General features: G+C 46.6%; 1 protein-coding gene across 1 annotated transcript in view; it reads right to left on the minus strand.

Moving 5' to 3' along the window:
• Nucleotides 1-4,118: 4,118 nt before the first annotated feature.
• The window catches only part of LOC118097065 (beta-galactosidase-1-like protein 2), a 66,353-nt gene continuing 57,381 nt past the window's right edge, over nt 4,119-13,090 (minus strand). Inside the window, 3 exon segments of the mRNA XM_035139649.3 lie at nt 4,119-7,400; nt 8,578-8,694; nt 9,683-9,797. Coding sequence (XP_034995540.3) covers nt 7,314-7,400; nt 8,578-8,694; nt 9,683-9,797 — 319 coding nt within the window. The 3' untranslated portion in view covers nt 4,119-7,313.

Below are 13,090 nucleotides of genomic sequence, written 5' to 3' on the forward strand. Positions count from 1 at the left end.
GAGACAAACCAGTTTTGTTTTTTGTTTTAAAGAAAAAGCACAGAAGTCATGGAGTTGGCATCACTTTTGGTCCAAAGTGCAGAGCCTCGCAGGTTGTGCGGGTGGAAGGCAAGGACGATGAAGGCAAAAGAAAGCCTGCCCGGGGAAGCTCCCTTCAGGAGTCAAGGATCAGACCAATGGGCGGACTGCCAAAGGATATTGATAAGGACAATGGTTGCCATTTTCACCCTTGATGGATTCCTCTCTCCCGTCCCCATCCTAGCAGGCATGAACTACATACTTGGGCACAACCAGGGAAAACAGATCTCTACTTTGAGGGGAACAGTGCCTCTGGCAGTGTCACCTTTGCTCTTAAATTATATTTATTATGCTGTAAAAGATGGCAGCGTTTGGCCATGATGTGGGGAAAAGGGAAGTAGAAAAAAGAATGCTAATTTTAAACTAGCAAATAACCATCTGGGCCCCTTTCCTGCAATTCGTACCTCTCTCCCCTGCTCCAAGAGGATTGAAGAGGTTGTGTCCTCCCACCCACCCACCTCCCGGTCCTGGCTAATGCTACAGTACACAACCTAGAACAGTGCTTCCCAATTAGCTAATTACTGAGGACCCCTTATTTTTCAAAAGCCAAGCCACAGACCCCCTACTTTTGAATTTTTTGATAACTCTGTGATAAATTGATACCTCTGCAAAGCAATTTCTTGAACAAATTGCGCAGAGGATTTTAGGTATACTAAGAAACAGGCTAGAGATCTCCGTTTTTCAACATTGCGATATATCAGAAGCTAAACATTGCAATATTCTAATATATCATGATATCTGAAATTGGAGATCAGGCATGGGGATGAGGGAAGGAGCAGTCATGGAGATCGGATGAAGGGAGGAGAGGAAGCGGAGTCACCTCCACCACATGGCTTGGGGGGGGATGAGGATGGGGGTGTATCAAGCTGCCCTCAGTGGGACAGCCAGCAGTGGCACCAGCGAAGATGCACATCCACTGCGGCTACTGCCTTTTCCCCGCTGACTGAGAAAAGCTGCTCTGCCTAATTGCCAGGGGAAGGTAGTGCCACGGTGCCTTGAAGTGGGGGCGATCAGCTGTCCGGTCAACATGTGGGGAAAGCAGCGCCTCGCAATCCACTGCCCCGGTTTCCCCCAGCGTGAGAGAAGGCAGCTCAGATCGGCAGTGTTATCGGCTGAGATCATCGTGCGATATTGGCAGTGCCTTGAAATTGGTTGCCCTGCTCTCTCTAATGTGAGGAGCGATATATCTTGCGTATTTCTGGGCAAAAATTGTTATCGCGGTGTGATTTCAAAATGGATTTTGACCAATATATTGAAAAAACGCACAGCTCTAAAACGGACCATAAAATTTGTGGTATTACCATGCAAAAACAACATAAATTTAGTTGGGGGGAGGCAAGGGATGGGGCCGTGGCCACGGACCCCCTGGGTGCGTTCCACGGACCCCTGAACCCCTAATTGGGAACCACTGACTTGGATCAAGGCATCTCTGACCAACTTCCTTTATGGATCATTTGCCTGACCCTTCAAAGCTGGGTCTATCTTACTGCACACATCACTCAAGGCATCAGGTTTTCCCCATATCCGTGTCAACCTCAAGCGGGTTAGGATAAGGCTTGTGAGCTGACGTCCCACCACCACCACCACGTCCCCAGCAACAAACCGTACAGCAGATCTTTCCCACTGCAATGGGCTGAAAATACTGTTTTGATCCCACTTGTAACTTTCTAGGGTGTAGAGAGAAAAATGGGAGCAGGTTTCTTCATATCACTAGTTTCTCGCCAAGGGTCTTCAGAACATATGGCACTGATTTTGGGTGCATCCTCCAGTCTGTTTTCCAACTTTGTGATGTTGAAGCTGCTCCATTAGGAAAAATGAGACACTGCCCTACCAACATGTCTGCCCACAGGCAGCCGGAGTAGGGATGGCTCTGCCCGACAATGACTCTGGCTCCACTTATTGCTGGCCTCCCTGCCTTTCTCCCTAACAGTCTCAATGGGCATCAGTCAACGCTGCCCAAAGCCATTTGTGATGCTTTGAAAACCTCTGATCTGGCTGACCTTGTGAAAAGGGGTGGCAGATTGGGGAGGCTATTTCAGCTCACCCCTCATTTGATCAGACAAAAGGAAACCTGTATTTATGTTCTGGCCATTGCACAATGATCGCATAACCCTTTGGACCAACTTGCCGCTGGATTTCTGGCCTAGATATGTTGGTCATCAAGTCAAAAGGCAAATGAGGGCCAGAAAGACACAGGCCAATGACAAATATTTACTTTGTTAATCCTGACAACTTCAGTGCAAATATGCATGTTTTGTGGGGCAGGGTTGGTGCAAACACCTTTCAAGGCATGCCAACTCAGGTCTGCACCACTTTTGATTTAGAGGTGTGGGACCCTAAACATTCCCCAATACAAAACAAAACAAAAACCTCCCTGCATTTGGCAAGCTGGCACATTGGCAAGTCGGCTACACTGAATTTTTATCTCGTGTGTTTTAATGTCCTACATGCAGGGACAGTATTATGTAGAGGACTACTCAACCATACCAACATACCTCTATTCTGAAGTGTTACAGTACAGAGTTCCATAGATTTTTTTTAAAAAAAATGCTCTGGAAATAGGAAAGAACAAACATCAAACTGTGGTGCCCTGTGGCACTAATGTAGAACACTCTGTTTCAAAACGTACTTGTTACCATTGCTCAAAAATGGGCATTTTTGCAGCACAGAGTCTTGCTTTTGCTTAACCAGGAGGCTATATTTCTGTGTGGCCCTTATATGAAGGAAAGTTGGCCAAATCTCAATGGACATATGTGTTCCTTTGCCTATCTCATGCAATGAGAGTTAGAAGAACAGCACTTTATTTTTAAGACAGATCAGCTGGTTGGTCCACTGAAAAACAATTACCTTTCTTAATTTGTTTCTAACTTTCATGCCATGAAGGCCAGCAGAATCCCCAAGCAATTAATGTGAGAAATGAGTGGCAAGTTTTTTTGTTCCTTGGGTCTCTTCATTCTGCCTGTTGGAGCCAGTGTCAGAGGTCAGAGTGAATCAAGAATCATGGAAATGTACTGATAAATCAAGGGTGTCCTGATCTGCACTGGGGTGGTGGGCTGATTTTTGGTTATGTGCAACTATTGCTTTTAGAGAGAAACAAGTGGGGGGAACACAACACGTTTGTCCTCTGACTATGCCTCTCTTTGAATCTGCTCAGATGAAGCCGGTTCAACACCGCTGCTCCTGCATTGCCCAAAGATCAGTAGCGACTGCTGGACTCCAAACACAGCAGAGCCCATGGCCCTGGACTATAGACCATGTCAAACTGAAAATGAGGTAGGGCTCAGCCACCAAACACACACAAAACCCCTGCACAAAGAAAACTGGCCTCGTCCTGAACATCTGATTTTCTACCGTATGTGGAGTGTACGTATTTGGGGAACGTCTGTATGGCTGTTATGTGGGAATGACAACCAACCAGATTCATGCCCCTGCTTTCTAAATTGGCACAGTCCAGGAACAACTTGACCATATGATCTACAGCCAGTTCGTATTGGTGCTAAGAGTTCCACTTCCTGCATTACAGAGGCAGATTCCCATGACTCGGTGCAGCCCTATTTATGAATGGTCAAATAGCCATCCATACTAAGGGGTGGGGAAGAGTTGAGTGATGAGAGTAGGAGGGGCTGTATGGAAAGTTATCTGCAGCTGAAATGCATTTTCCTGTGGATACAGACTGTGCTAATCCCCTGAAAATTTAAAAGACCAAAGAAAGACCCACCCATTCTGCCTGTCCTCTTCAAATTTTCTTTATATATACATTCACATACAAAGTGCCCTCACTGTCTCTTCACTTTCCTAATAATAATAATAATGGTCAAAATGGTAATTTTGTGATGGTATTTGATCTACTTCAAAAGCACAATGGTATCTGTCAGCTAAAGGAAAGTAATCCTGTACAGGAAAATGCACTTTTTTAAACCCTTAACCCTAAGTAGCTAAGATTCATAGACAGTGTGGAATCAAACCCCTCTTTGGACTAATGACAGATTTCTATACAGTTCCTGATATTTAAAATAATAATAAATGAAAAGGCAAGTTTAGGGTTTTTTCCATTTATGGCACTATTTATCAAAACAGTCAACTGGGGGGAAAACAACAAACAAGCCTTTAAACCAAGAAGGCTCTTTTGTTTCCAACTATGAAAAACTCTCCCTTTTTAATTTTTTTTAATTTTACTAAAATCCTGAACTCAACAGTTGCGAAATCTGAACGTCCAGCAGAACTGCTCATGTAGGCTTCCCCTCTGTGATGAGGAGCCCCTAGCCTTCATAAAATTAAAACACAGCCCAGATCTAGCTTACAAAAGAAGGGCGAGGGTGGGTGAGGAGGAATCGAGAGGCATTTTGCTTAATTAAAATTTTTTTAAAAAAAACCCCAGCAGATTTTAGATTTTACAACGCAGGAGTTGTTTCCAATGGCTGTCCTCTCCTATTTGCATGTGTCTTGTTTTATTTGCGGCAAAACAATAACCCTGCCAGGCTGCAGCAAATCATGGAGAAAATAAATAAAGGAATCAACAGGATGCATCCCAAGGAACTCCCATCCTTTTAGCTTGTTTCTTGCGAAGTTGCTCTTTGTTGACAGTGGGAGGGCTCAGGCCTTGGACACAGATGCAAACAGGGGCACGTTGGCTCTGAGGGCTGGGATGGTGGCTGGTACTTTGAGTGAGCAGCAAGAGGTCTAGATGGAGGATGCTGGGTTTGGTTTTGTTCTTCTTTTTATTTTCTTTTTTTACAGGTGCACTGTCTGTTCAAATTTTAATCCAACTGTATTTAATTTCTTAAATAAAATTAAATATGGTTTTTAACAGCCGGAAGCCCCTTGAAATCTCTCACGCCTGCGGTCGCTGGGGAGGCAATGCTTATGAAGGGAAGCGGAGCCGGGGGGCTGTGGTTAAATGGCTTCCTGAAAAGGCCTGACCCAACCAGCAGCTGGGAGATCAGGTGCCAAATCCCATTTTTTTCTTAAGCAGCAGCTGGGAGGTTGGGTGCCAAATTCCCTCCTTTTTCCCCAATTTGGAGCAGGGGAGAAGCAGCTTGGAAAATGCAGGCTGTCGCAGGCTACCGAGAAGAGTTATTGGAGATGTCATCCGAGCAGAAGGGAATACTCTCCAAACGGTCACTAATATGGGTTCCTGGTTGCGGCTGCTGCAGTGTTTAGCTATGTACCATGAAAGATGAGACTGAGAAGCTTTTGGGCGGTTTTTGAAAAGGGTGGGGAGAGAAGCAGGCCTCCAAAAAAGAGTGTGGATGAAGCATTTACACCTTTTCAGAGTCTTCCCTTTAAATTTTTGTTTTAAGGCCAGTGTTCCAGCTACAAAATGCAAAAATGCCTGGTGTTCCGGCTGCAAATGCAGCCTGCCTCTCCCTTGCATTGCCTTCTCAAGCTAAACATTTGGAAACAGGGGGGTGGGGAACGGACACTGTGCTGCAAAGATGAAGCATCCGCTCTTTCAAGTTGACTCTCCAGATGTCCAGTGCTGCTAGAGCCCCACACTGGTGCCAACAGGAGCCAGAGAGGTATTCTGGTTGCAAAGAAACACAGGCTCTCACTCCCATGGTGCAGGAGACAACCCTGAGGACTTTGCAGAAAGCAGTCCTGTCTACAGCTTCGGCACTGCGACAGGGATGGGGAAGCTGTGGCCTTCTGCACGGTGTTGAGCTCCCAACCGGCCCCAGTGGCAAGGGATGGTGGGAGCTGTTGTCCAGCCATGTCTGGTGGACCACAAATTCTCCCCAACCATCCAAGGTAGTATAATTCTGGGCTGCACCACTCCATCCTGTGTCTAGGGTGGTGGTGGTTGATATTTCAGAAGGCTTCTCTGCGTGGCAAATGTCTGCAATTTGGTAAAGAAGAGAATGGCTAAGCTAGCTATTCCCAGCTGCCCAAGTTTACCACATGCAGGGAGATTGTTCAAAAAAATATGGCAAGCACACACAGACCCCTGAATTCTGAGGTGGTACAGTCTAGATGGGCTCTTCCCACAGCTGCCTAAGGAGAGAGCAACAGTTGATATAAATCCCACCCGCAGAATGCTAAAACTACAGGATCGCTGCACTAGTTCCCAAGACTGCATGTGCGGACTTTGATTTTACTGGGTGCAATAAAACATCCCCCTCTTCTTTTCCTCAGTCTCCTTTTTGGGCTCTGCAAGATCTGCCAATTGCATTACATTCACCATTGCGCGGGGGGTACCCCATGGCAATGACTCGGTGCTGTGTTTCTAAGGGATGCCAGCAACTGGGGGTGTGGGGAAAAGCCCCACACACCCATGCTTGTCGGTGGCTGCAGGAATTTGTCGCAGGGCTGTAGAGGTTGTCAGTGCAATGGCAGGGATCTCCAGCTCGGTAGGGGCCCCTGGAGTTACAGCAAGTGTTAGGTGCTCCATGCCCCCAGCAGCAAGAGTTCTTGGCACCCTTGTTCAAACTGCAACTGAAAGTGTGCAAGCCCACAGCATGCTGCAAATGTGGGACCTTCAACCACTTCAATATGGCTTTCACGGGACTCCCCACCCATGGCTGGCATTTAAAGGGCCAAACTGAAAGCAACTAGTCTGGTACCTTTCCGGTTAACATTAAAAGATGCCTTGGCTTGAACTCTTAGACTAATGCAAAAATTGTGAAAAGTGCCGTCCTACCCAGCCAAACGACCACGCTGGGAGACTAAAAATGGAATAGTAATAAAAAGATTCCCTTTTCTTCACAGTAAGGAGGTCTTCAATTGTCTGAAAATCCCAGCAGACGAGCGGAGAGGTCGGCTACTTGCAGGTGTCAAAGAGAACAAAAAGATGTCCAACTCAAGCCGAATTGTTTGTGGATCAGCTTCTTGAATCCAGTGGATCCCTGACAGGCTTTGCACACTGATCCCGCAGAGAGATTCTCCGCATTTTTTGTTCCATCCAGGCCAAGAGAACCAGCAGCAGAGCTGAACTCCTCAAGGGAAGGACTCCTAGATACGTTCAATTTCCTCCCTACTTGCAGTGTTTGAAGTCAGCCTCTTAAATTCATCGACAGTGTGAGCATTCGGCAACCAGACTCCACCCATGCCCTGGAAATTCATCGATGGAGACGGGGGACAAACCTTTCACAAAGATTTGGAGGAAGTGGAGCCTTCCCTGCATCCAAGCCCTCCCTGCCTCCCTCCCACGAATCCATTTCAGACGCATACCCTCAAATGAACCAGTTGGGGTGGGGGGTGAAGCAGTCAGGGATAAGCCCCCCACCCCCTGTCCTGGTTCAGCCCACATAATGGCTCCGTCCGAGGAAAGGGAAGTCTGTGGACTGGATGATCCGCCCTGCAGCACGCTCTTCAAAAATAATGATCTGAGAAGGAAATGGAAAGAAAATGAACAGTTTGACACAAGTAACGGAATACCCTTGACTCTGCATTCATACAAAATAGTAGTTGCCGTTGGCATCTGACAAATGAAAGGGCGTATCTGCTGGGATTAGTAAGAGCTAGAATACTTCCATGTGGTTCATGTACTTCTAAACTATCACAAGCACATTCCCCACGTTTTCCTCAGGGACAGTGAAGTCATGGTGAGGCGTGGACAGGCCAGTGTTCTCCTCCTCCCATCATTCCTTGCAAGTCTTCACTGATCAAACTCCATCCATGCCCTAGAAGCAATAAACCTGGAGGGAATTGGCTTCTCTCTAGGGCATTGATCACACATAAGGGAAAAGTACTTCTGCAGATCTAATTCAGGTGCCTAGGCTTTGAAAGGCTGGGTTCAAAACTTCACTCCGCCATTAAGCTCACTGAGGGACCTTGGGCTAGTCATAGTCTTGCAGCTTAACTTCCCTCAAAGGGTTGATGTGAGGGTTGAGCTCCTTAGAGGGAACGTGGGATATAAATGCAATAAAAGAAACCAGCTTTCTTTTGTGTTGTTTGCATACATCCTTTATGTTATAGGGCACATTTCTCAGATTTACATCCAGAAGCATAAAACATAAACAACCACATGAACTAAAAAAAGTTCATAATTCTTATCCCCTAATTAAGAGTCCACTCCTAGCCTTCCGTGCTCCTCTGCTGCTTCAACAATAAAGGATCAACCTTTTGTGCAAATGCTAAATCGCATGCCATAGATATATTTTTATAAATGTGAGCAGCTTAACTCGGAGCTGTTTTTTTAATCACACACACTTCCCCTTTAAAGCTGTTTTTTTTAATCTGCATTTTGATCACTATGACTATGTCCACAAGTTTTAAAGTCCTGCATTTGTTGCTGTTTTAATGAATATATTCTATACTAGAGATACTTTTCAATGAAGCGGTATACAAAATATTGCTAAACAAATACATGATACCTGACCATCAGCCATTTTGGTAGGGCTGATATGAGCTGCAGTCCGACAACATCGGGAGGGTGGGGCATTGACCTACCCATGGAATCTGCCAAGGTAGGTTTTTACAGGCTTTGTGGGCTCCCAGTTATGCTTAGGCAGATGCAGAGGAGGAAACTCCTCCCCCCCCCCTGCCAGTCGGGCAACTCACCTCATTGTGCCCTTGCTGGAGCCATGAGGCTGGGAGGTAGAGTGTCCCTTGAGGACCAATTTTCCAGTAGCGACCGAGGTTCTGCCCATTGACAAAGACGACACCCTTGGTCCAACCCTAGGAAACAGAGATGGGTCATGAGTGCAGTAGCAGAATATGTGGGCATTCTAGAATGCTGCTAACTTCACCACCTCTTTCTCCAGACTTGATGCTGCCATAAAAGAGCCGGTGTGGTGTAGTGGTTAGCGCACCAGACTAGGAACCGGTACACCGTGGTTCAAATCCTCACTAAGCCACAAAGCTCACTGGGTGGCCAGTCATTGCCACTCAGCCTAACCTACCTTGCAGGGCTGTTGTGGCGAGTAAACGAGGAGGGGGAGAGTCCTGCATGCCACCTTGAGCTCCGTGAGAGAAAGGTGGGATATTAATGCAGTAAGTAAGTAAAAAAGGGAAAAGGAAATAGTTATAAGGGTGCCTACAAGACTCAGCCAAGCACCAAGACCACTTGGGGCATGACTGGTGCCACACTTTCCTATTCCCGCTGCAAGAATAAATAAAAATGCATATGCATGTTTCAGAAAGTGTCCTAGGAAAGTGGAAGCTTTTAGAAGATTTATCATCAAATCAAACCTAGATCAATTTTCTTTTAAGTATACTGTGGAGCAAAAATACCAACTTAAGGAGTTTAGAATGTGAATACTAGATTCTCCCTGCACCTCACTCCCAGATCCCTCAAAAAAATGTGGTGACTAGGTCTCACAAGATGATTTCATGTGGAATGCACAACAAATTCAGTTGTCTGTTCCTTTGAATGAGGCTCACGGTGTACAATCCAACCAGCTGCAGCTAATAATGTTATAATCAGTGCACAGCAATGGCTTGGACGTGCATCACAAAGAATGCATAGATTTCCAACAATGTGATGACAGTGTGGAAGGCGAAACATGAAGGCATAAAAGGAACAGATTCTGCACACCTCTAGCTGTAGTGGATACACAATTCTTGCTGCCAAGAACCCTGTTGTCTAAAAAGAAGCCCAACAGCTCATCAACAAAGGGCCTTCTCTCCACCATCTCTTCTTAAGGCCTCTGATCCAGCAACTCACCTCTAGCTTCAAGAAAGTGTCCTGAGGCATATGTTGCACCTCAAGGGTCCCTCGGAAGAACGCTGGGCCCATTGCACTGTCAGGGACGGCGCTCCAAGGAGTGGTCCCACGTACGCTGCAGGGAGAAAGCAGGCGATAAGAAGAAAAGAAGAAGCTGCATCCCAGGATGGAGAATTTCGGGGACCAGTTTTGATGCAGGGAGAGCCTTACTGGTTGGCAATTTTCCCTTGTGAACGCTTTGAGGCTGCATCCTGGTTCAAGTCCACTTTGGGAAGCTGAGATCCAGCCACGCATCAAAGGTCACACACATCCTCTTCTCCACCCTGCCCCAGTCACCCCCCAGCACACTAAAAGAAAGTAATGGAATATCAACTTTTCCACAGTTGTGTGAACTGTGCTCTCATTTGGCTCACAGCAGCAAAAAAATATAGAATTAGCCTATTCAAGCCCCCAAGAGCTTATGCTAAGTATCTGGGGGAGCAAGAATTGGGGGATGATGTGTTCTTCAAGGTTAAAATTGCTCTTCCTTGCACTGTACGGGGAAATTTCAGGAGGGCAGAATGGAAAAGGGACCTCAACCACAACTGCTATAAAATGCTCACATTCAAGGCGGACAGTGTCAAACATGAGCCCTCAAGGATTATAGCAAGATAAAGATGCCATCTTATTATACCAGGTCAAAGTATGTTTCCATATAGCCCAGTACTGCCCACTATGACTGGCAGAAGCACCCCCTGGTTTAGGTACATGCCTTTCCCATCACCTGTTAACACTTTAAAAACCAATAACTCAAGGTAATCGCCTCTCCCCACATCAAGCAACTGGACCCTGCAATTGTCACCTGGGACCCTTCTTTGTGTGCCCCATCTGCAGAGGTCTGTAGCGTGAGAACATGAGGCCAGGCCTTTTCAGTGGTGGCTCCTCGCTTGTGGAATGCTCTCCTCAGGGAGACTTGCCTGCCGCCAACATTACATATCTTTAGGTGCCAGGCAGAAACATTCCTTTTAATCAGGCCTTTGGCTTTTAACTATCTGTGGCCGTTTTGTGTGGGTGGGATGCTTAAATACAGGGTTTACTTGATGCTGCTTTTAACATATGTTTGTGTTTGTTTGTTTGTTTGGTTTTGCTTAAGATATTGTAAATCACTTTGCTGTGGCAAAAACCAGCAACTATTAAATTTAATAAATAACACCAACACCATAGCTGGAAAAAGTCTCCAAGGGTGGGAATCGGGGGGTGGGGGTGGGGATGTGCTTGAATAGGACGAAAAGGCTCCTGTTTGAAAGCTGGCTGCAATCCTGAACAGGAAGAGAGCTCCTTTTAAGAGCTCGGAACACACTGCAACATCCTGCCACAGGTTCCATTTGCTCCTTCTGTTGCAGTGAGGGCTAATTGCTGAGTAAGAGCTGCAGGAAGGGGGGTGTTCGGAGAAGGTTTCAACAACTGGCATTTCCATGATGTGGCAACTCCCCACCACCTGCCTCCGAGGAAGGCAGCAGCTTTCAATCCTCATCTAACCTGTTAGGGTTTCTAGGCACTGTTGCACTGGCAGAGCAGGACAGCTATGAAAAATGATCGCCTGCATCCCTCTTTGCACAAGGAATATTCAGCTGATTCGTATACCCTGGGAAAAACAAACCCTCACCAGTTTTGTTTTGTTTTTTTCTCTTTACCTTTCCCATTTCTGATTCCCTCCGGCTCACACCTCCAGGTTTGCCACCTTGATATCAAGAGCAGCCCCAGTGTGACCGCTCAAGAGATGAGATGAGCAGTCTTTCAAGATAGGCAACTCCACCTCCCTCTTCTCACCAACCAGAAATCCCAACCTCAAGGACGGCAGGCGAGATGGCTGCACGTCTACAGAGGGACGGGGAATGCCAGTTTGCATTCCATCTAATCCCTTTCAGCTCCCCGGGGCTGTGTATATTTTCTTATTAAAAGGCCCCTTTTACATGCCCGGAGGCAACAGCGCTGTAATAAACTCCAGAGCCCTAATCCAATAAAGGGGCTTCCTTCAGATGCGCTAAGTCGGCGGTGGCAGCAAACTGGGAGATGCTCTGCGAGAGGTGAGATCGCTGGCTCAGCGGAATTTACGCCTCTGCCTTGTACGTCCGCAAGGCAAACAGGTTTTAAATGGTTAATGGATCATCTAGCATAGTTCTGGAGAGAAGAAAATCAACTGGTGCCTGAGCTCTGTTCAGGATGATCCACACGTGCTGCATGGGTGAGTAGGACTTCTCTGAGTAAGAGCTATTTTCCGGGAAGAACAGTCAGCATTGATCCTGTGCAACTCTCTAAGGACCGGTGTGTGTGTGTTTGTTTGTTTTAAAACAATGATGTTTTATTTTTATCTACTAAGCCAGGCTTTGCCCACCTGGTGCCCTCCAAATGCTGTGAACTACAACTCCCATCAGCCCCAGGCAGCAAGGTGAAGCCTGTACGTACTAAGCAATAACACTGTTGTGTTCTATGCAATACAACAGTGGTAAGGATATACTCTGTGTGCAATAAAACATTTAAAATATCAATAAAGGTCTATCTCTCTCTCTCTCTATTAAATTTTATTTTCTTTTGAAGTAAAGACCATTTTCTGCATTGAAAAAAAGGGAGGTAAATGCAGTGCTGTGCAGTGGTTAGAGCACTGAACTAGGATGAAATAGACTAGACTCAAATTCCCACTCAGCCAGAGGGGATCTTTGGCAATCACTCCCTCTTCACTCAGGGGCAGGGAGACGTTTTCTGCCTAGGGATGTGCTTCCTTGGGCGCAATCATTGGAAACGGGTCACGCCAGCAGTCGGGGAGCGTGGGGACAGCAACTGATTTTCAGAAACAATACACGGTCACAAAGCCTCTCTAGAGGATGCTATCAGTCTGCATAGGATGATAAGCCCCTTTTGATGAGGGGGGAATTACTGGCCTGGAACAGTCACAGGAACAGCGGTGGCATTATCTGAGATAAGCTCAGGACAACCACGGTTCAGTGCTGCATGGTCTGGCACCCCACAAAGAGATTTCCACCTTCTTCTTATCCTTTCTGAAGAGTCAACACCTGTTCAGTGATGGCGCAGCTTGCTGATCTTGTTTTCCTTGCTGCGCAACACCTCTCTCCCCTCATGCCCCGTCCCCTTTTTGCTGGGAACTTGCCACTGCAAAGGACTCTAGCGGGGAGAGGAGGCTGATGGAGCTGGCCCTGGAAATGCAAGTGCCTTCACAGCAGAAAAAAAGAAGAGAGAGCTGCAGCTAAACAACCTGCAACGTGGCAAGGGAAAGGATCTCTTTCTGGAGAGCTTTGTGACTCAGTCGCCAAAGTTCCTTAGGGTCAAAAAAGAGAAAGGAAGACCCTCCCCACCAAAACAACCCTCGGATTTTAGCCAAGAAACCAGCTGCATTTTGTAAATGCTTTGACC

This window comes from Zootoca vivipara, chromosome 14 (assembly GCF_965207765.1).
Source record: "Zootoca vivipara chromosome 14, rZooViv2.hap1.1, whole genome shotgun sequence".
NCBI lineage: Eukaryota > Metazoa > Chordata > Lepidosauria > Squamata > Lacertidae > Zootoca > Zootoca vivipara.